Here is a 26,387-nt window from a genome sequence, read left to right as displayed (position 1 = left end):
CTGTATCAAACTGCAGAGGTCAATTATGATAACAAAGAAATGATATGCCTGCTGTGCAGGCCTGCAGGCTAACTAGATAAGAGAGTTTTTCCATGTGTTTTTTGGTCTTCTTCCCCCAAGGGTTTCTTTTTTTTTGTAAGCACAATAAAAGAAAGAACCAGGGCAGGGTTGAACGATGGGGTATAAGCTATATCTTTTCAAATTTAGGTTGTGGCATGTGTTACGTTTTGCTTACCACTATGACCTCTGCTGACCAGCTCAGCACAGAATTGAATGACACTATGATTTTGTACATTTATGGAGGACTGTAATTAATTACTCAAGTATCTTTCAGCCTAAAATTCTTATTGAGCATTGAGGATTGATACATAAGTTGTAGGGGTGTCACGATACACATGCTAATATTTTTATATATTTTTCAATATAAGGGTAGCAAGATGATGTGTGTTGTGAAGATTGGTTTTTGGAATGGTTTTTGTAATTCTGTTTAGCACAATAACTATATTCCTAAAAGTGATAATCATTAATGGAACAAAAAACTAATTCGTTTTAGCTTACCTTGGACAAAGCTGAAGTTACCTTAGTTTGAAAGTTTGGAATACCAAAAAAGAAAGAAAGAAAGAAATGTTTTTTTTTTTTTTTCCCTAATTCTGTATCAAAAGCATATTGTATTGTGATGAAAATTGGGAAATTTGCATATCGTTAGACCCCTAACACATTGGGTGTAAGTGATCTGAGTACAGAGCAGGGCTTATGTTAGATGATTGCTTTGCACACTTGGACTGCCCTCTTTAAATCTGACTTGAAGTTTTCAGTAGGGTTTATCTTTAAAAAGATTTTAATAGGCTTAACATCAAATTGCTAAACAAGTAGATGCAGTTCTGTTTGATTTCTTTAAATGTTGAAATTTACAAACAACTTTTTACAGAAAGAAGATTCAGTATTTTTCCACTAATGGCTTCAAAACGTTTGAAAAACAAGCTAGTTTGTGTTTAATGTGGGACTGAAAATTCTCTATAGGGTTTAAGTCTGGACTCTGACCAGGCCAAAACCATCAGTAAAAAAACACTATTTTATATGGGCTTATTTACATTGTATTGGCTTGGCCCATTTTTTTGCACAGGAGTGTACATGGCTAAAATCTGACCATAGCACCTGGTACCAGTCACAGCTCCAGTGACATTTGCCAGAGTCCAGGCAATAGATTTTGTTGACTGCTTTCAGTAAGGGCTTTCTTTGTGCAACACTTTCAAAGAGAATATTCAGCTGAAATTGGTCTTATGCTGCTTTTTTAAGACTTTGTGACCCCAAGATGTAAACGAAGTGAAAATATTTCTTAGTATTTAGTATGGGGACAGTATGTGCCTGTGCTCATCTTCATGGCATGCTTCCAGCTATTCCAGATGTTTGAAACCCACACTGATGGCAGTTAGTATTTATTTTTATCTGTTTGTTATTCTTCATGCAATACAACCATCACTCTTCTGATTCAGTCGTTCTTTAATTTCCCCAGTGATGGACCGCAGATGACTTTTTTTCACGCACAAGAAAATTATAGTTTATCGCTGTGATTTAATTACTAGATTTTTTATTACAGATTGTATTACATGTAACGTGCTGCTACATTGGCTAATTTTGGCTGAACATATGTGGTGTAAAAGGAGCGGTTATGTAGCCCTTTTTCATTCTTGTTTATTTAAGAGTGGCACTCATTATGGAACTAGCTGTTTATGTAATATTGGCCAGCTTTTTCCAAATTATTCAAGTATTACACCTTTTGGACTGTGTTTTGACACTATGCCTGCCTGCAGGAGATGTGTGCTTTCTTATGTTACATTAAGTTCGCTGAGTAGCTAGAGTGTTGCTTTGCTAAGATCATTCTAGCATAATGGCTGTTTTAAGATAGCCGTGTGTGTGTAAATAAATGCCTTTCTCGAAACTGTACATTTATCCCACTATATTTTGATATGCTATGCTATTAAATGTGCTACCCAAAGCTACATATCATGACAACTTGCAACAGTAAGGTTAAACCAGCATTCGACATAAACAATGGCCTGATGGCCCAGGGCCAGTAAAAGAGTATGTCAGACAAACTGATTGGCCAGATTGTTCAGGTCAGTGACACTTGGCGTGTCTCATTTAAAGGACCATTGCTAGGTATAACACGTCCTCTGCAGCTAGTGCCAAATGATCCGGCCTATCAGGATTCAGAACTACAGCAACGTCATAACTCCTGACCCCCGATCAGCTGTTAGGCTAAAGTTTGAGGTATTTGAACAGAGCAGGAGCTGAGGAAGGCAGCTATCGAGGTAAATAAAGAGGGGACATAAAAACTTAACTGAACAAATCGTGACTTGTGGCTTTCAGCATTGTTGCAAATGTGAAGAGATTTAACACGAAGCCTTATTTTTCTCTGCTGCTAACCACAAAAACACAACTGAACTATGAGTGCACAAATTAGCTGACGATGTCATTGCACCGTCTGCCACCGTCTCCACTCAGCTGTGTAGTTCAGCTTAAGATTCAGCTTTGGCTACTAACGTTAGTCTGCTTTTGCCTGTTTTATTTTAATGAAGAGCTCCATTTTGGGTTCAGCTGTAAGTTAGCTTTGCCTCCCTCGCTGTTCACCAGCTTCATTCAGCTAACCCTCGATTCCCTGACAAGTTTTTTACTTGCAGTCAGCATTTTTGCATCAGTCATTAGTTCAACAACCATGTCAAAGGTAGCACGTGAAGGAGCTGTCAGTGACAGATCCACAGTTCTCACCGAATGTACTAATATTGTGACATTGAGGTTCTCGGGAGAAACTTGGACGACTCAAGGTTACAGTCCATAATTTGGCTTTATTGAAGACTTCGCCAAAGAATACAGCAAAACCAAAACAGCAGGTGCATACTCACTGTTGACTCTCAATGAGCAAAATTTTAGCTCTCTATGCTAAAAACACAGCCTCCCTTAGCTAGAAGCTAAAAACACACCTAGCTTTCCTCCCCCACCACTCCACATGTATTAGTGCCCTTCAGAATAAACGACCCCAGTATAAACATTAATATTAAATTCTTTAAAATGTTCTAAGAAGGAAATGAGTCAGTTCTTTGTTGTTTAGACAGTTTATTACAGCAAATAAACACAATTAATAAATCAACAGGTTTATGGAAAAGTGTGAAGTGTGTGTTTTTTTTTGTTTTTTTGTTTTTTTTCTTCCCCAAATGTTACGTCGGACGCTGGGTTAAACACGTTGTAATTGTTTGGAGATAAATACCTAGTCAAAGTTGTTGAGTCATCTTTAAATTAAATTGGTTATTGTCGGTCAGCTGGATTGTGCCTTTAATGTGTTGGTGTGGCTGTTAGTGCTGCTCCTCAGGCAGAGTGATCTGGATCAAGTAATTGTAATGTAATAGGCCTGCCATCCTTGTTAGGTTCTCTTGTGCTTTAGAGGCTTGGATGAGCTAATGGAGCTGTTGGAAAATGTAATGGGACAAGTCACGGGTCAGCAAGAGAGCATATCTACTGCACATTCCTCTCTCACAATCAACCATGAGACGTTACCATGCTTTGTACACCCACTCCTACCCTCTTTCACTGCTCAGACTGCTTTGTGAAGATGTTGATGTAGACTAGAACATGAAAGCCTAGCCAGAGGGATCATAAATGCATGTCAATGAATGGCATTTATTGATAGTAGTATGCATAAGCTGTTTGTTTAGTTGTCAAGGGGCCAAACCATCAGCTGGGCATCATCCCAGTCTGCTATCTGTGCTGTGATCTTGGAATCCTTATGAAGATAAGGAGAACAGCTCACAGTTGAATGCGGGACACAGCTTAAGTTAACTTGGCCCTGTTGACCCACACTGATTGTTGCCTGAGATTTCTGCCAATACAGGGCTTAATGCCCTAAGTACTTACTTTGTTGTGCTGTAAAGTTTGTTTATTTATGAACACTTGGTAAGCAAATGTACTAAAAGAGTTTGATTTTATATTAGACTTTAAGCCAATTTCACAGAGTTTCACAAATCCTGACCTTTTTCCAAAATACATAGGCTGAGTGACAGCTTTTACTGTTCATATTCTTTAAAATACATGTCAGTTTATTCTGAGTGGATATGTAACAGCTTTGTCATGCAACCAGAATGGTTTATCTGGATCTTCTTCCTGCAATTTGTTGAAATATTTCTGTTTCTGATGGTTCATCTTTGGGTTTATATCAAATATGCATACATTTATTTTATTTAAACCTGGTAAATGTTGCTGCTCAGTGTGAGCTGAGATATTAAACAGGGTTTCTTGTAAGGACAGTCAAACGTATCGGTGGGGCCAGGCATAAGCATGTTTATGAAGGAAACAGCCCCAAACCACTTTTGTTTACACCAAGAGGTTGACAACTGTGGGGCTGGGTGTTGGCAGCAGCTTCACAAAATGATGTGTATCACAAGTATCACATACCAGATGTACAACAGAGATTGTTTTTTGGTTAAACTCTACATTAAAATTCTTTTTTTTTTTTTCAATCAATAGCAATAATGAATAAATAGTAAATATGTTTGGGGAAAATAGTAATGTAATTTCTATAAATATTCCAGTTATTTAAATTGTTTAAAAAATACAACAGTAATAAATGCGTGCAAAATGCTGGAGGAGCTGCTAAGAACCATATAGGTGTGGTTCACTGTGAGTTGCTGGTCAAAGCTCAGGGAGGAAGTGGGGTGTAACTTGCTGTACTTGTAATCATGTGTGAGGGTCTTTGGCTGTAAAATTATTAGTGAACAACAAAATGTTTATGAAGTTGTGCCGCAGTTCATTCAACATCATCCTTTTAGCATTTAACAGTGCTACAACATGAAAAACTACAAACACATAGCCTAAATGCTAATTGGTAAGTGCTAATCACAGCAGGCTATAAACAAAAAAACTCAACGGCAAACTAAGCCACTGATTGTTCATCACAATTATTTATGTAGCAATTAATTGTCAGCTAAAAATGAATGATCATGACAGGCCCTAGGCAGTGCATTATAGTGCGGTTTCTAATCTGCGATCTTACATTTTGTCATCATTTCCACTGCAGAGCGAACCGTTACCAAGTGTGCCACGCTGGAGTTAGTAACAGTACAATCAACTGGTGGGTCAAAGGCGATGATCAGAAAATCGTCACATAGCGTCAATTAGCGCTAGGTATTCTCAGCAGCGTCATGATTCGGTACATATTGTGGTACAAACATCACGATACGATACAGTGACAAAATGGATCAGATGTACAGCAGCCATTTTTGGTGTATGTTTACCTTGATGTTTGTTCTAAAAACTACTAAAATAGTGGATAAGGAAATAAGATTGGGGAGAATGATAATGGCATTTTTTTTTATTAATGCATGCCTAAAATACAAAAATATTGGATGCATTAATGATGCTGGGAGAGCTTTTAAGAACTATGTTATAGTTGTGGTTCATTCTGAGATGCTGGTTAGAGCACGGACAGGCAGATGGGTGAACTTTCTGCGCTTTTTATCACCGAGGTGGCAGCCTGTGAGGCAGTAGTCAATATTCGTGCACATATGCATGTATGAGAGCGCCTGTGGCTGGAAAACTATCAGTGATAGTTGTGAACAAAATGTTTAACAGCATGTGCCACAGATCACAATGAGCTCAGAAACATCATCCATTTACACCACACAGTTTTACAATCTAGTAAATTTATAGCCGCTACTAACTAATTACTCATTACAACCACGAACTAAACCACTTTTGTGAAAGTGAAACCAACTTGAGTACATCATGGATCATGTTAGTAGTATTTACTTTATTCATGCACACAATATCGGATCATAAACTAATTAACTTAAACTTCACTCTTTGCTCTGTTTCTCCTTAATGCATGATGCGCAGAAGGGACTTTAGTAAGATTGGACTGGACTGCAGTTTTATTTTATCCCCTTAAAACGCAGGCATTTATACAAATATCAATAAAATAAAGAGCTGAACCCAACTTCTGGAGCACGTTTTCCGTGCTCCGGATGCTGTAAAATATCACACTTAGTGTTAACGGTACATTTGAGTGAAGAAAACTCTTCTGCCACAGTCCTGTTACAGACACAGGTACGCAACAAAGTTATTCGACCAGGGTTCGGATTTGTAACCATACAGTGCTGAAGTTACAGGTCTCGTTCTTAAATCGATACAGCCTTCGCCATATTGATATCACTATGTGTTTACCCATGATATATTGCAGTTTGACCAAGAACTAAAAAGTTGCCAAAATGTCTGATATATATGAGGATGGGGTACTCAGTGCTCTGTATTCTAAAGCTACATTTACCACTGTTTAGTAGCCGAGTCAAAACTAATGTAAATGCCATGACTAGCTCAGTGTACCTCAGCGGCTCTCTGAATTTGTCACTATCTGCCACATCTTTGTCTGTAGCATTCTTCATTTTTTAGTAGATCTGTATAGCAGAACCAAGTTACGTCTTGCACCCTTATGGGTACAGTTCAAACTAGTTCCTTGTCTGGAATAATAAACTTGGTGTGTTGTTTATTGGAAATTTCATTTTATTTATTTCATTATTTTTTTATGGATAGAATTGGTCAAACAATCAGTTAATAATTTAAATCCCTAAGAGTGTTACAACTTTTTTTTTCTTTTTTTTTAATTCTTTATTTTGTTCTTGATGCATGCAGTGCTGTGCTTACCTGTGCATTTTCAGCTGTTGCTTAATTTGACTGAGGATGTGAGCACAAGGCAGGATAACTGGTTATAAAAACTGAATAAGCTTTTATCTGTTTTGATGTGCAGGTCTTTTGAAATTCAGTGACGTTCCAATGAAGACTGTCTTGCATTTTGTCATGGCAAGAAGTTCTTGTTATCTACAGATGTTTTGTCTGTGGCACTGTACCTGTTGTGCACACTTATCATTCTATCTTGCAGAGTTGTAGCTCTTATGCTCTAAAAGTTTGTGCTTGAACTACAACAAAAAGGCACAGCCACATGAGGGATGTTTTGTACCGAGTCTTTTTTGAACCTTAACAAATGTTTGTATCCCTGTGGTTAGCTTTGTGAATGTTGTCATTTTTGTTTTGAACTAAATGCCAAGTTAGCCATTTTTGCAAAGCGTGTTAACTCTTCTACAGTAATGACACAGTGTCTAGCAACTTGAAACTGGCAGCCTTTCGATTTCTTATAGATCCTCAGCCATAGCCTGCATATGGGGCCACTTTTGACTGAAACTTGACTGCCAGTCGTAGAGCTGTGGTGTCATGTGAGGAGATGTCAAACATTACCTACTTAATTTTGTACCTTATGTTGTCAGGCTATTTGTGCTGTATGTATTTTTTTGGTTTAGCAGATCACCCCCTAGTTGCATGTCACTTTCTAGCATATAACTTCAGGCAAGAAAAGACATGGTCATTTGGTTGTGTACATTGTCAGCATCTTTGCTAAAATAGCCTAGGCCTTCTCTCGAATCTGCATCTTTGTGAGGTACTGGGATTTGTGTAGGCCAGGGTTTGTTTTCATTTCAATATGCTTTTTAAAGAAGATTTTGGGAAACTCCAGGAAAAGGAGGAATATGGAAATGTGCTCCAAGAAGACTGCATGGTTTGTTGTGAGATGTTTATTTTGTCTTTGTGAGAAGTTAATGTGGGCCCGTCAGTAACAGTGTTGTGCTTACATTAGAAAATGTGTTCATGACAGTCTATTCATTCTATAACGTTACCGATGAATTCATTGAGTTTGAATTATTGACGTGGAATTTAATTTACAGCACTGTTAATGTCATGTAAAGACTCCAGAGAGGTGTTCATTCTTGCCAGGCTGTTGTGCTTGTGTCTTCCTCTCCCCTTGTGGATACAAATATATTGGAAAAAGGCAGTTGAGGTCAAGCACAATGTGCATGGTGGAATTGGTAAGTGTATTTTGGTCATGCCAGTCCTCAGGGAAGGTTAAGCTTTTACAACACTGAATAGAGATTAAATTCTGTGGACAAAAAACCGTTCACTTGCTTGAAGTAGCACATGTACCACGCAGGGAGTATTGATTGGATCCCTTCAACTGTCACTTGAATGAAAAAGTAGCATGTTTATGAATAACCCATCTGCAAATTGATGGTCTGCCAGGATTATTAATAGATCTCTAAGGGGATTGATTGCTTGTTGCATAAGACAATTAGGCTACCGTTACTCTCAGCAGATCTCTCACCAAAACACACTTGATATTTATAGGCTAAATATTGCACAGCAGGGAGCTGGGGCTGGCTGGATCTCCCGAGATGGTACACCGCATTGGTTTTGGTAGTGTGTATTCTGATGCCTGATCAGCATCTAATTTACAGTCCCCTGATGGATCAGCCTGTCTCTTGCTGAAGAGCCTTTTGGGAGTGAATTGAACTGAATGTTTGTTCCTGACTTCTGACACCATGTCTCTGGAGATTCTGTTAGGTTTTTCTCAGTGTCTCACATACAGAATTGGTTTTCAGAGTGGCATGCTGGCACAGCCAAAGCTTATGCAAATTTGTTTGGTTCTTTTTACTGGTGCAGAAATACTTTGGTTGAGACTATATGCAGCCTGCCTGGTTTTGTTTTAGCCTGCAAGTGAACATCCTTATCCTTTATCAGCATTATCATTTGAATATGTCCAGGGCTGCCAACTTTTTTCTTTGGTGACATATTATGTCCAAATGAAACCTTTAGTAGGTCCAAATGGAAAGGTCCAAATTTGACCAGTTAAAATACACCTGTTTTGCAGTGATGATTGTATTCAGGAATTACTTGACAAATGGCACTGTGTCTTGTATATGTTAATGTTTGTCTGTTTAATGAGTGACCTGTGGCTGATATCAGAGGTGTTGGCTGTATATTTTGCATAAGTGTACATAAATTCATGCCTAAATGTATGCTAACATCTACAAATATATGTATGAAACTAAAGCACATGACGTGATGGATCATGCATAATGCAAGGAGTGAACAGTGAGGATGTCGAAACATTTGTCCTTATCAAATAACCTCTTGTTCCTTTCTAAATTGCACATATTAACAACTCTGTTAGGGCACAGACTTACTTGCTGCAGATGGTAGTTTCTGTGGTGTTGATTTAGCAATACATCATGACAAGAGAATTATATCTAACCATATTGTCTTGTAGTTACCCATAGTTTTAGCCCAAATACTGAGTGATATGACTGTCAGTTATTACAGTTCTTAAACTCAGTTTAAACAACAGAAGCTCAGTCTTAAATGTATTGTGGCCCATGGGGGTGGAGCTACTCAGGATGCTTTGTGCATTTTGGTTTCTGTTTAATGCCTCATATTTTTGTCATTTCTCATTAATTCTCTTAATAAAAAGTTTTTTTGTGTTGTAACATGTTATGTACGTGTTAAAGGTTAGTTTTGGATGTGTTTTATGTTTTTGTGTTTATGGTGTTTTGTGTTCATTCTCCAGTTCAGACTGTTGCTGTCATGTAAACAGAAAAGTTTCTTGTTGAGTTTCCCCAGTGACACAAGATCTAAAGTTTTGCTCTATCATTATGAGTACTGTGACTAAAAAGGTGTTTATTATTGCTGATGTAATCGGGCCCCACTTTACATGTGCAGTGTTATGCATTTATATTTAATGATAAGAATTTTAACATCTTAAGGGAAGGAGACCAGTTAAGATTGACCTGACTTGCAGAGTGCCCAAGATATGCTGTTGGTCAGTGAGTGTCTGAGTAAAATACCAATAGCTGTGTTGCAACTCACAACTAGTTATGTGCAGCATGAGTTATTCGTCTAGTTTTTAGGGCACTCATTGTATATTGTTTTAAACATTATAAATGCATAAGCCTGTTTAAAGTGTAGACAGTTCGCTGACTTTATTATTCATTCCCTTTGTGCAGTAATGGTCATTACTGGTATAAGTTAAAGCTCTGGAGTGGGAACGTGCATGGGTACTCAACTTCCCATAAACCATAATCGTTCCAGGTGCCAACATTTGAACACGGAAATCATTGTTTAAATATTTGTTACGTTGCATCCCAGAAAGTCAAGCATAAGTATACTATATTTTACTAATGGAAACAAAGGTTAAAGCATCATGCTTAGACAGTTAAAATGAGTGTTTCGTCCATTTTTGATCTTCGGTGCTGCTATATGCAGCAAGGTCAACGCAGCCAATGCAGTAGTGGTATTGACCGTGGAGATCAAAGTTCACGCAAAGTCTCGCGCACTAAATATATGGGTTCCGGAAGTCTGTGACACGATGGCACTCTTCATGGAGAATTTACTTAAAATGAAAGTATCCTTTATTTGTTTGTTGGTTTCGCCCCACACACCCCAAACCCAAGCCTGTGGTAAACTGAAAATGTGTTCATTATCTTAAAGTTGAGGCTGTAAGTAATGTAGGACTGTGGATTGTGGAAGTTCATGATACATATTTAGTTATTCAGAATATTTGAGAGTGTGTAGGTTTGATAGGCTCATTTTAAAGTTTTTCTAATGCATTAAGAAGTTCCTTCAGGTGTTCTTAGTGCTGCCCTAAGCTGAACCAGAAACATCACTACCACTTGAATACAGCTGTATAGTGTACTACCTTGAAAGGTCTGGTCTGAGGTGATGCATCATCTTAAGGCTCCTGTGAATGTAATTTTTATAGCTGTGCATTTTGCAGTTTTTGTGTAGCAGGAATATTCTTTCAGTCCTCACCAGTAGTCATGCTGTTTGACCTATCAAACCATTTGCCTTAGCGAAACTTGTGCATGGTTTTTTGACATGGCTGCTAATTACCATTGTGGTCACAGATGCAACTGTAATGTTTTGCTTTGTGACCCTCTGTTACTATAACAACCATCAGTTTGTTTTGCTGGAGCCAAGGAAAGTTATGATTGTCTCTACAGCTTTTCTTGTTGGTTAAAAACAGTAAGGGTGTAATAATGCGCATTCTCAGCTCTGAAATGATTTCAGCCCTAAGATTAAGATTTGATTAGATTATTTTATGTATTAAGTGTTGATTCTACAGAGCTGTAATTATATACTGCTTGGCTTAGCTCATATAGATGAAAAGAGGGGATGCATGATGATATTGAACTGGTATTGGCAGATAATTGCTTAAAAGCAAAAATTGACATGGGTGTGATGTCTAGGGTTTATAGATATTTCAAACCAATGGCAGATTCATTGTGCTTCACAAATGCAGAACATGTATGTATGAGAAGGATATCTGATGTTGGCATTGGCCCAAAATTCTCTTACAGGGACATCCCTAATTAGAAAGCCTCAACAAAACCCCCTAGAACCCCTAAAATTTGTAAGTGACTAAAAGTAAAGCCCAGACTTTTGAGTGTGGTGATGCCCAATATGATCACTGGCTAGTGGTTTCCATGAGAGAAGGTAAATGAGAGAACTAGTATTGCTAATGCAGTTTCAAGCATTCTTTTTTTCTATTTTTTTCTATTTTCTTATTGTATTATAGAAATCATTCATTGTAGCAGGAAGAAAAAAAAATGTGCCTGGATGATAAGTTGTGTGTGAGTGTGTTAGATTGCTCTCCTTGAGGAAGTCCAGTATTAACAATAGACATTCAATACCTGCTGCACCTAAACAACTAAATCAGGAGTGCTGTTGACAGAATTTTACAAATCTGTATGAGAATGTGTGTTCTTCTGACTATATTCTTATAAACATGTTACAAACTGTTTTAAAAAGCAAGAAATACAAAAATGTACTTACTGTTCCTGACTACCTAAGACTTTTGCTCAGTACTGTATTAATCATACTTGAGGCTGTGCACAGTTTCTTTTTTTACCCATACTTTCACGTAAAGCAGAAGTGAAGTTGTGTTAAATGTGGACGGATTTCTCACTGCTGACATGTTCACAGTAGAGGAACTATTAGAAGAACTTCTGTTATATTTCATGTTCAATACCATAATTTGTTTTGAAGGCGAGAGAGTATGGTCTTATTAAAAATGTTCAGTTTTTTATGTTTTTTATTTATTTATTTATTTTTTTTCTCAGTCATCTTTTTGGCATCAGTAGCTTTACCTACCCACTCTCTGGCTTAGGTCACTTCTATGAAGTTATTCACCGCCAGTATGAACAGAGGACTTTTTTGCACTGCCCACTCGTCTGCATTTATGCCAGGGGCAGCATAAAACAGTGCCTGATTTTTATTAATTATCTGCAGTTTTCAGCATCATCTCTTAAGTATTGTGGCGTTTTCCAAATCGGGGTTTTGCTGAATGCTCTTTTGGGCTGTGCCTCAGGGCTGTATGTGACTGATAAGAAGGTCATAATGTCTGTTGGGAGATTATGCCAGAAGCTGTTTTATATCTGCTGCTGTGTAGGGTGTGTTATCTCTAATCATGAGCTTAACAATTAGCCTCTCTCCCAGAGTTTGTAACCACCTGTCAGATTTGACACCAAATATTCAAACAAAGCTAACTGGGCCAGATGTCAGTGTGTAGATCTCTAATCATCAGTCTTTTAATATGCCACTAAGTGTTGTACAGCTTGAATGTAATAGCTGTTTAAATTATTTGATTGCTGCAGTGTAGCATGAATCCCCTCTAATCATGTCTTACAGGAGTGTTCAGATTACATCTAAGCTACATCTCAGTCTAGTTTCTTTCTTTAAACAAATCTAACATAACCGCATGTGTAGCCTTACATGTCTTTTTAGATGTACTTTCTGTTTGTGTGTAAATAAAGCGTAAAACGGATGCCTATTTTTCAGAAAAAAATGAAGACAATAATTACTATGTTTCTCTTTTCCTCTGTCACTAGCCTCGTGCTGATCCAATACCTATATGCAGCTTCTGTTTGGGCACAAAGGAGTCCAATCGAGACAAGAGGCCAGAAGAACTGCTGTCATGTGCAGACTGTGGGAGCAGTGGTAAGGCATTTTTATATAGATTTGAGTACTACAAGCATTGAAATTGCTCTTTCAGTGTAGTTTCTGATGGATCAGGGCAGCAAATTGTTCTGGTTTGTAAGATGTATTTTTTTTTTGCACCTCAAGGTAGCTTGCTTGCTATTTTTCTCCCTATCAGAATCGCCAAGTTGCTGTTAAATTGCCTGCTCTTCTCGTGTAGTAATTTGGTTTGAACAATTATTTTCAAATGCCACAAGGAATTGTGCTCCCAGTGACATTTTTTATGGCTGAACAACACAGAGGTGGTTTTCATTAAGTGTTCATAAAAGTACAGAAAATGTATTCTCACTGTAAAACACAGCTGGCTGTAGTCCTTAGAGACAGGCGCAGGCATGCCTATACATGACTATAATGGATTGATTACCATTACAGTGTGTGCATGTACCGTTTCTGCCTCGTTAAGATCAAATTATCCCTAATTATCTGCTCAGAAATGTTTTATAATACAGTGTATTTAAACAACGATTTTGGAAAATCTTTATGCATGGCTTTCTGCATTGTTGTTGCCATCTGCAAATATTTAAGGGTGAGTTATCCTTCGTCAGGAAAGGTCCTGTGCTTTTGTATTTTGTTCTGTTTCTTTTTGACGTAAGGCATTTTGAACCTGGTAGATTTCTGTGAGCATTTATCTTAAATTCATCTGTTCATGCTTCACTAAGTGTTTTTGTGATTATCTGCCGAAAGCAGAAATTATGTAATGTTTACTTGTTTTTAATTGAAGCTGTTTTGCGGGGCTAACTACACTGAAATGTTCCACTCTTTTGAAATGTCTTCCTAAAGGCCATCCATCTTGTCTGAAGTTCTCTGCTGATTTGACTGCAAATGTTAAGGCGCTGCGATGGCAATGCATTGAATGCAAAACGTGCAGTTCTTGTCAAATTCAGGGGAAAAATGCTGTAAGTACCTATATGTTGTCCACAATATGTTGTGACACGTATGTTCTTAGATTGTCAAGGGATGATTGTTTTTTTATTTTTATTTTTTTTGGAAAATCAGGAGCTTGTCTAATGTGTTGCATTATGTGTTTGGCTGTAGGATGAGATGCTGTTCTGTGACTCCTGTGACAGGGGGTTTCATATGGAGTGCTGTGATCCACCTCTCTCCAGAATGCCAAAAGGTACCAATATCTTTCCTCATAATCTACCTCTAATGCATTAGTATACAGTGTAAAAAAAAAACACAGATGTACCCAGTAGTGTGCAGACATATCTTGTTCCTAAGTGAATGTCTTCACAAGCAGTAAAGCTGTTTAAAAGAACCAGATTACACAAAGGTTCATGGTTACATAACAGCAAGATGATATGCCCTTCCTAGTGCAGTTTTTCCCCTCTCTTCTTTGTCTCTCAGTCCCCCCCCTTTCTCTTTTCCATTGGCAAGTTTTTGCCTCTGTCCTTAGAACAACCATTACTTTAAAATGATGGCAAGTTGGCTGATTTAAATATGTTCACTTTCTTGCTTTTATTTTACCTTCTAATTTCCTCATAAGAAAAAGAAAATCATCCATGGGTCAGCAAGAGTTTTGTCCATAGTCTTGATGATCTCTGTCTAAAAGGCTGTTCGCTTTCTTTTTCTCCTTTGTTTTCCTCCCTGTTTCTTTCTTGCTGGACTTCCCCCAGGAATGTGGATCTGCCAAGTATGCAGGCCAAAGGAGCAGGAGGAAAAACGACTGCTGCACAAAACAGCAGCACAGATCAAAAGACGATATGCAAAGCCAGGAAGGCCGAGGAAGAATCTCACACATCCAACAACGTACGATAATTCATTTCTCACACCCTTTTTTTTGTTTGTTTCATGCTTAGGGTTGTAACTTGTGTTTAGCAGTATTTTGTTGCTAAACTCTGACCTTTTTCTTGTGAACAAAAGCCTTCAGATTCTGTCTTTTTCAACCATGTTCCTTTTTCCAGCAGTCTTCAAAACGCTTCCATCTTTATACTTATTAGCTGCTAACAGTGTACTGCTAGCCCAGGGCATTCTGCTTTGTGCTATTTTTAACTGCTGCCTGTGTATTGAAGAACAGTCAGTACACTAGCAGTTTGGGTGGAGGTACCCTGGGTGAATAGGCTTGTGAAGTGCTCACACTGTAGAGATTACATCTTCCCTTAAGGCTTAAAGAACATTTTTAGCCTTAAGGTAATGTCTTATTAAGATGATGTGAGACATGCTAGAATGTGCTGTATTTATATAGATATTATGTTTGAACTGTACTTTGTTAGTATTTCATCATCTGTTGTTAAGCGTATTATTTTTATTCTATTGCATAGAATTGTTTGCAGTTGTCCTTATTTTACTGACTCTTGCTACAGGCCTGACAGTGGTGATGCAGGACTCCTTGAGCTGTCAGAGAGAGAGGAACATGGTAGGGGTCTTAAGAGCACTATCTGCACCCCACCCTCATCCAGCACCATTGCACCCACCACAGACGCCCGGAGCCGCTTGAGCCTCACCGATCCCCTCACATCCACCCCAGCCTCTCTCACTGCCCTCACCATGCTGCCCCCCTACAACAAGAAAACCAAAAGTCTCATTGACGGCCTCTCCAAATTTTTCACGCCATCCCCTTTGGGCCGACGCATACGCGGCGAGGCGTCAGATTCTTCTGAGCAGCGTAGGCCTAAGAAACGGGGCTATCGGAAACGGCTGTGCGATCCTCATTCCAGCACAACGGCAACAGGTACCAGCCAAAGGTTAACTGCCCCAACTAGTGCGCTCTCTGCACCCTGCCCTTTATCGGGACACAGCCCCGCCTCGCTGAACCCCGGTCAGTCCCCCTCACCCCCTTCCGCCCAGTCCCCACAGAGTTCCTCGTCCCAGTCTAGCGACCCCTCTCTCAGCAGCCTCCCAAGCAGCAGCCAGCTGAAGGGACTCTTTGACGGACTGTCTCACATCTATGCCACTCAGGGACAGTCTCGGCAGAAGGGACTCCCCAGCTATGCACCGCCTAAGCGAGGGCGAGGCACCCGGGACGCTTCCTCCTCACCCAAAACGCCTTTACAGCTCCATGGAAACAAGCCCATCAAAGGGTTCAGTAGCAAGCTAGCATCCGTGTCCTGCTCAGGCTCAGGCTGGGCACCCAAGAGAGGCCGGCCCTTTAAGACAGCACTTCATTTCAAACGAACTCCCTTTTTGAAAAAGCACAGGCTGCTAGGCAAGTTTAGGTTTAAGGCCTCCCCTCAGAGGGGGAACCCCACGCCAGGGAGGGGCAGCTTGGCAGACGGAAGAATTAAGCCTGACCAAAACCATGGTAAGCACAGGGCCTCAGTTCCCACAGCGGCCAACCAGCTCTCGCTTCTTAGTCTATTAAAGGCATTCTGCTTAATGAAATAACACAATTTATTTTAGTATTTTTTTTTATTATTATTATTTTACATTATTTTGTTTTTTTTTCACCTTTATTTTCTGAAACCACCAAATTGCGGCCAGCCTTCTATTGCTTTTAACTGCCCACTCAAGTATTCATTCTGATTAACTCTGCCTCTCAAACCCAAGTCGTTCAGTTTTCCCCCATTATAAACAAACACCGTAATACTGAGTGTTTCCATCTCATATAACTCTGCTCTCTGCTCCCTTCTGTTTCCTCATGACCAACATACAAATGTCTCATTTGTTGAAAGAGCAATGTTTATTAAATACAATGTCAATGTTTTTAAGTGATTTGAAGTGCTCTGTAGTGATGTTGTGATTATTATTTTTAAACTATATGCTGTTTGTCAGTGCCAGTTTTACAGTGAACTTTATTACAGAATTGGACCGTTATGTATCATGAGTCATCATTATTTGTTTTGTAATATTTTCCTTGCATTTGTCTCTGCTGTTAACTTTTTTTATTTTTTTGTATCTCACAGTCTTAAACACCTTGAGATGCCTAAAAAGAGAGGCTCAGGAAGGAGGACTGCCTTCTCCAAATGACCAAGTGTCTGAGGACGACCTTAATATGTTCAGACAAGCCCAGGAACTCTCTGCAAAGGTACAGGGATACTTTGTGTAAACGTGTAGCGATTATTTTATTTATTTATTTTTTTAATATGTGAAGACTGACAGACACCCTAATTAATGTGTTTTTGTTTGTTTTGCTAACAGAGGACCGAACTTGTGAGTAGCAGTGATCAAGGACAATATCCCTCATTGATAGAGTTCGGAAAATATGAAATACAGACCTGGTACTCATCACCTTATCCTCCTGAATACTCAAGGTAACTGTCCAAATGCTCTACCCAGGTAGATGACACACAGTATATATGTGAACATTTTGAATCAGTCTTGAATAAATGCATTAATTGCTGCATATCTTCTCCTCAGATTACAGAAACTATATCTGTGTGAGTTCTGCCTGAAGTATATGAAAAGCCGGAACATTCTGCAGAGGCATTCAAAGAAGTGTGGCTGGTTTCATCCACCAGCTAATGAGATCTACAGAAAAGATAACCTCTCTGTGTTTGAGGTCAGTCTAGCCTCGTCAGTGTGATGTGCAGTCTTTAAGCATCTGCATCCTAATTTAATCAACTCTGCATTTGCCAGGCTGCCTAGAGTATTATATTCAGAAATGAAGGGCATTGATCTGCCAGACTCACCTCTCAAACATTTTTCAAGATTTTGGATGAGAACTTGACCTGCATGAATTAACTAATTTTCGTGACATGAGTGAGTTTTAACCCTCCTGGTGCTGTTAATCAAGCAGGCGCTCTTTTGAACACTTCGAAAGCTCCTTGAATTTGGATTGAAATCCATAGATCCATGCAGGGTCTATAATCAGCATAAATTAGGACTGTTAATTTAACACTCCGATTTTTGCTGTCTTGTTTTCCTGGTGTTAGGAATGGAAAAAGTGTCTGAAAGCATAAGAGGCCTTTGAGATTTCTATCATTTTTGTGAATTTGTAATCAGCATCTATCTGAATGTTCTGACGTCTGTTAAGAGGCTATTTTCATAAAAGCTTGCAGTTAATTTCTGCATCAGTTGCATATGTACTGAAATTTAATTCTAATATAATGATACAGATTTCAATTTCTGTGTTCAGCCCTACCTAAATGTACATAATGTAAAATCTGTACGATAGAAAATGGGTAATCTCTAAATCTCTAAACAAAAATGTATTCTCCTCTTTGTTTCTCTTTTAGGTTGATGGAAATGTAAGCAAAATTTTCTGCCAAAACCTCTGTTTGCTTGCAAAGCTTTTTTTGGACCACAAGACCCTGTACTATGACGTGGAGCCTTTCCTTTTCTACGTTCTAACTCAAAATGATGAGAAAGGTTGCCATCTTGTAGGATACTTCTCAAAGGTATTATAATCTCATTGTGCTTCCTGTATTAATTATCATAATGTTCTTTTGCAAGAGATGCTGAGGACAGAAACTGTAATACGGATTATATTTACACAACACTATCCCTGTGGTATTATAGGAGAGGAATAATAAAATGTATTTTGTTTTGCACTGGCCAGTATTGTACATGGACTTTTTTCTTGTATCTGAGAACTGCAGTATTCTCTCTGCATGTTTTGCTTGGTTCAGTCGAGGACAGCGGCAGGTGCAGTGAATTGCCTGCGTTGGCAGTGCTCTGACATACTCTATCTATTTCTCTCTCCCTCAGGAAAAGCTTTGCCAGCAGAAGTACAATGTCTCCTGCATAATGATCATGCCCCAGTACCAAAGGCAAGGATTTGGGAGGTTCCTCATTGATTTTAGTAAGTTATTTATTAACTGTTTTTGTGGTCTTGGTTGTATTTCTCATGTTAGTAATCATAAAAAGACATATTTCTCCTCTGTTCATACAGAACAGGGCATGTATTCAAGTACAGAATTACCATGATTTGACAGTATATTAACATCTCTTAAATGACCCTTATTCATGTAAACATTTGATTTGTTAGTTATAGACTTACTCTTTAGATTTAAAGGATGTTGATTTGTGCAAATGTTGTCCACTAGTGCCACGTCCCCTATATGTTATTCCATCGTGGCTGAGGTTTGACCATTCTGTGGCCATCCTCTTGAGAACTCCTCCCAGGTGGCAGCATTAATGAAGTTAAAGGCTGTTAATGAACGTGGGCCACGCGAGGGCTCTCCATCTCTAATCATTGGTAAAGCAGCTCTTTAATCAGGCCCTTTTCTCTTTGTTTAGTAATCACAGCCTACTCCTTACACTCACACCCAGCTGATACAGGAGCGCTCTCTCCACAGGCTAGCATTGTGTCCTCCACCTCTCAGTCCTCCTGCTCTGTTGCTCCTCACAGCATGTATCAGAGTGCCTGGAGGAGGCTGACGAGCGGCTGCAAACTGGCCTGCTCTTTGATGAGATGTGAGGCTTTTAAACATCTGAACATCAGAGGCTTTGAAGAATGAAAAATGAAAATCCATCTGTGCCTCTGAGATCTCCTAGCAAAGAAGCAAGATGTCTGTTTGTGTAAGCAAGACAAATGAAAACTGCCACTCATAACTAATCTCACATCAGACTTCATGATGCCTTTTTTTCTCCCTCCACCCCTTTTCGCTCTCTCTTTCCAGGTTACTTACTCTCCAGACAGGAGGGCCAGGCCGGCTCCCCGGAGAAGCCACTATCAGATCTGGGTCGTCTGTCCTACTTGGCGTATTGGAAAAGTGTCATACTGGAGTACCTGCACAACCACCCAGATAAGAGTGTCAGCATCAAGGGAATGAGCAAAGCCACGGGCATGTGTCCACATGACATTGCCACCACACTCCAGCAGCTCAACATGATTGATGTGCAGAATGGCAGGTGAGTAGGGCTCCAGAGCTGTCCGTCAGTTATACCCACACACAGTTCCTGACAGCCTCTGTAGTCTATGGATCAAATCTTTAACACACAACTCATCACCAGACTGGGTAAACTGTAGCTTGTGTTTAGACATAGACAGGTTGTTTTGATGGTCTGGAATACTTGTCTTGAAATCAATCGCAAACAGCTGTGTATCTGCCTTGAGTATCTGTTCAGTGAAAGCTTTACTCACTGTTTTTATTTGTGTGTGTATAGATTTGTGATTGTCCGAAAGCATCATTTGATACAGAGACACATGGCACGGCTGAGAGAGAAACCACGTCTTTATGAGGTCGACCCCAGCTGTCTTGTCTGGACTCCTGGTGGGTCAGTCTGCAGAAACCCATCCGGCGGGCGGCAGAGAATAGGGACAGAGGTAGGCTTCAGCCCCGAGGCCTCATCCTTTTAGGAATATTGCATTATTTGGGATGGGTGGGGGGGTTGTCAGTTTTTGGAGAAGGTTTGAAGGATTTTGTTTAGCCTAGTTTTTGCATAGCTGGTGTAAAGATTTCTTTGCACTGCACAAGACAGTAGAAGCAGCTAACTTTAATGTCATCATACTGTCCTTGTGTGCAGTATTTATCTGACCTAACTAGTCAAAACATGTTTTTTCCTGAGAACATTATAGGGCTGTGCTTTGCCTATTACTATTGCCTCTTTCTGTCTTTGGTATGGTCAGCGTAATGCCAATGACTTTTTGACAAATATTCTTCGACAGTGTAGTAACCTTGCCTGAAGCACATTCAGATAAAAAGCCAGAGGATGATTGCACTCTGAAAACTTCACTTTTTTAAAATGGTGCATTTTCTGTGGGTGGATTGTGTCTTGATCATAAATTTGCTGATCAGTGTGGGTCACTCACTCCTGTGCTGCTCTGCATCATTAGTTTCCAGATGGTGCTTGTGTAAAAGTTGCTAAATTTATCTCTCCATTTGCCTGCAAGTTCAGGCAGAGTTCACAGATATAGCTGAAAGCATTTTCTGACTGTTACTGAGTATCCTGAGTGACCCAAATCAAATCTCTACATTATTAATACAGTTTGATGTTCCATGAAATGCAATCTTCCATGGTTGCTTAAAAATAAATGTTGCTTAGATCAACAACTAATAAGGAGGCAATCTCTATGCTGCAGGATCACACGTAAATCAAAGTGGCCATCTTAGAAAGGTCATTTGTCTGTGTGGAGAGCAGACTGGCTAATGTAAGCCATTATTTGTTTTTTTTATGAACAACAGACAGGGGACCTTGCAGATCGGAATGCCTCAGCTACTGAGAAAGCAGCGGGTATGATGTTCAGCAGAAGAAAACCTCCTCTAACAAAGTGTAAGAACTACAGCAGGAGACAACCAGAGTCACTTTTCAAAAGCAATGTTGAGAAACAGTTGGAAGCAAGTCAAGATAGCAGCAGCGATGATGATGACGATGCTTCAGTCCAGTCACAGTCTACAATGGGGCTCAAGCGAAAGGTAAAGTTCACAATTGGAGACTCCCTGTTACCATCACTGTGCTATTGTTCACTCATGTGGCTGTTGTTTTGCTAGGTTGCACCTTTTCTATACACCAGTTGCAGTGTTTACTTGGTACCATTGCCTAGTATGCTCATGTGTTAAATATTTTCTGTGAATGGCCATTCCTCTGTTGAAAAATATTTGTTGATAAAGATCTTGTCTAGTTTCTCATTCGTTCATGATAATTAGTCGAAACTAGACAATGCTAGACAACCTAAATCTGGGAGTAAATCTGCTGAATGTTACCAAAACAAAGCCCCATGGTTTTTATTATAATGCTGACATATTTGCATTAGGATTATCATACTCCAGAATGTCTTGGGAGAGTCAACGAACTCCAGTAAAGAATATGTTGTGAGGGACCTGTGGTCAGTCTGGTCCTGCATACTCTCATTTGGGGTTTCATGTTGGCAGAGTTTTCCAAATGAATGGCCTGTGGCTCAGGCACTGTGGTCTAAATGATGGGCCTTTGCATTTAGGTCATGAGGCAGCCCATTCACAATGTGGTCACATTTCCCTATGTTTAGCATCATCTTTAACTGTATCTGTCTCATCCAAACCTCTGCTTTTTGGTTTGGAGGGCACTGGGGACAATTTCACAAAAAAAAATCTGAACTCTTGCTATGACAACTGTTAGGTCTAACAAACTTTGTCATCTCTCTGCACTTACTGCATACTGTTTTTGGTGACCCATAGTCATGGTTGATCATAAGGTGCTCTAGGTACACTGTAGTTTTTGCACAGAAGATTATTGTTGTTTTGCATGAAGAGTTTTTGTAATCTGCATATGCTGTATTCTCTCTAAGTAAACAGTGGATGAAATCTCATAGTGGATGTATTTACTTTTCCAGAGAGCAGGCGCTCTGCGGAAGAAAAGAGGTCGGAGGAGAGTGCGCATCAACAGCAGTGTCACCACAGAAACAATCTCTGAGAGGACGGAGGTGCTGGATGAGCCATTTGAGAACTCTGATGTGGAGAGCCCTGCACCACAGCTAGAGCGTTCCATTAGGAGGGAGGACAGTGATGAGGATGAGAAGAAGAACCTAAGAGCAGTAGTACGCAGACCTGGCAGACCGCGGAAGAGAGAGAGGCCAGATGACAATCATTCAAATCCATCCAAAGAAGAAAAAGTAGAAGGTATTTGTTTTTATTTTTGTTTATTTAAGGAAAACATGCTTTGTTAGGTTTTAATTTTTGGCTGAAATGATTTCATGCTTTTTCTTGGAAACTTGCATACTGTGACCCTATCAGTAAAACCCCTGTTTTGTTTTCCGTAGGTATCATAGATGCAGTGAAAAAGGACAATCCCCGACCTGTGAAGCGTAAGAAGGGCTGGCCCAAAGGTGTGAAGCGAGGCCCACCCAAATGGAGACTAAAGAAAGAGAGAAAGATGGGCTTTAAGCTCAACCTCTACACACCTCCTGAGACACCCATGGTCAGCATGGATCAGGAGCCAGATGAGGAGCAGGTAGCGAGCCCGGTGTCTGTTCCAGAAGACTGTGAGCCCTGCAAAGAGCCAGAGCCTGTGAAGGCAGAGCAGAACACTTTAGTCTCAGAGAACCTGAGCCCTGAGCCACAGGAACCCACTGAGGAACATGAGGATGATGAACATTTGGACAAACCTGATTCTGTGGATACTTCTTCTTGTGGTGCCGAAAGCCATGAGGCTCCAGTCGGTCCTGTGAATTTTGCTGAACAGTCCACTGCGATTACAGAAGAGGGAGGGAATCAGGAACCAGAGGAGGAAGAGGAGCGTGAATGCACAGCATCTCAGGACCCAGAGGAAAGAGATGATGAAGAAGAGGAGGAGGAAGAGCAAGAGCCCACTCATGTGGAAGATCATGATGCAGATGATGAGGATGATGGTCATGTGGATTCCAGTGAGCCAAGGAAAGAGGATCCTGTAGCAGTACCTGATGACAAGGAGCCTCTGGATGACACTGAACCTACTCCAGAGCCCTGTAATGATGAGAAGGAGCAGGACCTTCCTGAGCAGTGTGCAGGGGAGGTGGCCTCAGATAGTGGCCTTGTCAACATGGATGCGCAGGACAACACTGGGGACTCGGACCATCATGCTGACTCTGGATCAGAAGAGGAGGATGAAAGCAGTCAGAATGTTCCGCAAAAAGAGGAAGATGCTGGACCTTTGACCCCTGCAATAAAAGAGGACCACAGCATTTGTCCAGAGATTGACATGGAAACTGCCCAGGCAGTTCAGTCCCTAACACAAGAGGCTGAGCAAGAGAGGCACTTCCAAGACTGTGTGGAGACCCAGGAGGCCTGCCGTAGCCTGCAAAGATATGTTCATGTGGACCAGAGCCCTCAAATGACTCCAGTTGATGACTGCCAGCAGTCAGACCACAGCAGCCCGCTCTCTTCTGTGCACTCCCATCCCAGCCAATCTGTGCGATCAGTCAACAGCCCAGCTGTGTCTATTCTAGAGAGCAGCTACACTCAGATCAGCCCCGAGCAGGGTGCCATCTCTGTACACTCTCTCCATAACAACATGGAGACTAGCCCAATGATGGACGTCCCCTCTGTGTCCGACCACTCTCAGCAGGTGGTGGACAGTGGCTTCAGTGACCTTGGCAGCATCGAAAGCACCACAGAGAACTATGAGAATCCCAGCAGCTACGACTCCACGCTGGGCGGCAGCATTTGTGGCACGGGAGCTAGCGCTGGCGCCTCCTCCCAGAGCAGCTGTTCCTATGGCAACCTCTCCTCCGGTGGCAGCCATGGACAGAGCAGCTGTGCCGTGTCCCAGCAGATGGCCGGCCCTGTGGTGAACAATACTGGCGCCTGCAGCATGCTCCAGCAGAACAGCATGAGCTCCCCACAGGGTTGCAGTGTCAAATCCCCACAAGGCTGTGTACCAGAGAGACAGCCCAGCCACGGGCACGGGCCATGGGCATGGACATGCACATGGGCACGGGCATGGGCATGGACACAGCCACCACCACAACCACCACCATCACCATCCACACCAACACCAACACCATCAGCATCAGCATCAGCATCAACATCAGCACCACCAGCAGCCTCTATCCCACTGCTCAATGCCTGCAAGCTTCCCTCCACCCATGCAACTTCCTGACATCCCTGAGTCCAACACCCCCTCCACCAATCTGGGGCTGTATGAGAGAATGGGCCAGGGTGAGTATGGGGGTGGGCACTATGGACAGCCCTCAGCAACGTTCAGCCTGGCTAAGCTCCAGCAGCTTACCAACACGCTCATAGACCATCCCCTACCCTTCAGCCATTCTGGATCACATCCCATTACATCTTACGCCAACAACAATGGCTCACTGTCTTCACAGCTTGGTCCTCACAACCCCACCCTGGTCTCTCTATCTCAGCCTCCACATACAGTCACAGGTGGAGGTCCACAAACACAGGCCACAATGACTCCACCTCCTAACATGACGCCTCCCCCCATGATGCTGCAACGCAACATGGCCACACCCAATATGAACTTGCCCTCCTCACAGAGACTGCAAACACAAATGACCCCCAAGAACCATCACCATCACCCAGTGTCCATACGCTCCAAATCAGCCCCGCTGCCTCCTCACCACCAGCAGCAGATGTACGGCAGGAGCCCACAGACCGTAACCATGCAGGCTCCTAGCAGGACGTTGGCCATGCCGCCCCGCATGAACATGGGTGTGAACCTCATGCCAGCTTCGGCTTATAACGTCAACTCGATGAACGTGAACGTAAACATGGCTCCGCTTAATGCAATGAATACGTACCGGGTGACCCAGCCCATGATGAATGGGGGCTACCATGGCAACCCACCCTATATGAATCAGACTCCACAGTACTCTATGCAGATGGGCATGATGGGTACCCAGCCTTACCCACAGCAGCCCATGCAGGCCCCTCCCCACGGCAATATGATGTACAGTCCAGCAGGTCACCATGGTTATGTGAACACTGGTATGTCCAAACAACCCTTAAATGGACCTTATATGAGACGATAATCGCTAGTGACCTCTAGTTTCCAAGGGGTCGTGATATAAAAGTCAGCTTGATGACTTGAGGTAGTTCTTGTGTTGATTTTCATTGTTAATGTTCGCTTTTCTGAATTTTTCTGAAAAACCAGCACTTGGTAAGAATGCAAAAAAGTTGTGTTTTAATGGCTAATCTTTAGCTTTTTCCCTATTTATGGGAAGCCTTACATCATCAAAATTTAATGTAACATTTAAATGTAAATCTCTTCAAACTGCATTGCAGTTTAATAGGGATTGCATTGTGCTTTTTTTCTGGGGGGGACTTGCATTATGGAACCTTTAAATGTGCCTGCATTGTATGCCTTTTCAATGTACATGTTTAGCAATCGCAAGGTTATGTTTCTAAGTCTGTACTCATGCCTTCATATTATTTATTGTAAATCTACTTTTATATTTTTTTAAGTGTAAGGTAAAACTTAGCATGCTCTAATGTCTTTGTTAGTGACAGTGCATCAAAGTAGTACTGTACAGTGTTGTGCTTAAAAGCAAGCAATTTTATATTAAATGTATGGCCTTGGTTAGGTTTCCCTCTTATGGAAGGAAAAATTAAACTATATTTTTGTTGATTCTAATACTGTAAAGATTTTAAACATTGTCATGGTTTTTGGGTGTTCAGCTTCGAAGGTTCTATTGCTAATTGTGTATAATTTGTTACTTTTTAACAAGTTTCTTTACCTGAGGCAGCTTTCTGTTTTTATACAAACTAAAGCAATTTCAGTCAAAATAGCAAAATAAATGTCAGTATTTGTACATGTAGAATTCTAAATCAAGGGGAGGGAATACGGAAAAAAAGTACATTTCACAGGGGCAGTGTTCAGAAATTGTCAATTTACTCCAAAGTTGGTCTTTTATGAAATGCCTTTAAACGTACATTTTCATTCCATCTGTAGATTTTTTTATCTTTATAAAACATCTGATTTATATTTTACTGAAATGTAGAACAGTGACCTTGTTAATAGACAAAACAGATGGCATGTATAAAGGTAAATTGTATTGGTGTCTGTTTGTATAGCTTATTTTGTAGCCTTTGTACCTGTACAGAATGGCAGTTTGACGTAAGAGGGATATCCTGACTGTACTAATTAATGGATCAACAGTCCTGTATTTATGAGTTACCTTTTTAGTCGGTCACTTAAATGCTGTACATTTTAGCAGAAAATAAATTATGATGAGCCACTGACAGACTTAAACC

At 40.6% G+C, this 26,387-nt stretch overlaps 1 protein-coding gene across 1 annotated transcript in view; it reads left to right on the top strand.

The window, feature by feature from the left end:
* The window catches only part of kat6b (K(lysine) acetyltransferase 6B), a 35,117-nt gene extending 8,732 nt beyond the window's left edge, over window positions 1–26,385 (top strand). The window contains 16 exon segments of the mRNA XM_036574692.1: window positions 12,756–12,864; window positions 13,684–13,799; window positions 13,939–14,020; window positions 14,520–14,652; window positions 15,207–16,144; window positions 16,746–16,867; window positions 16,981–17,093; window positions 17,200–17,341; window positions 18,018–18,179; window positions 18,490–18,583; window positions 19,404–19,635; window positions 19,891–20,050; window positions 20,910–21,140; window positions 22,034–22,319; window positions 22,460–24,179; window positions 24,181–26,385. Of these exon segments, the coding sequence (XP_036430585.1) occupies window positions 12,756–12,864; window positions 13,684–13,799; window positions 13,939–14,020; window positions 14,520–14,652; window positions 15,207–16,144; window positions 16,746–16,867; window positions 16,981–17,093; window positions 17,200–17,341; window positions 18,018–18,179; window positions 18,490–18,583; window positions 19,404–19,635; window positions 19,891–20,050; window positions 20,910–21,140; window positions 22,034–22,319; window positions 22,460–24,179; window positions 24,181–25,165 (5,625 nt within the window). The 3' untranslated portion in view covers window positions 25,166–26,385.
* Window positions 26,386–26,387: the final 2 nt, after the last annotated feature.

The sequence above is a fragment of the Colossoma macropomum genome, unplaced genomic scaffold (genome assembly GCF_904425465.1).
Source record: "Colossoma macropomum unplaced genomic scaffold, Colossoma_macropomum, whole genome shotgun sequence".
Classification (NCBI taxonomy): Eukaryota; Metazoa; Chordata; class Actinopteri; order Characiformes; family Serrasalmidae; genus Colossoma; species Colossoma macropomum.
This window is presented reverse-complemented; position numbering and strand designations above follow the sequence as displayed.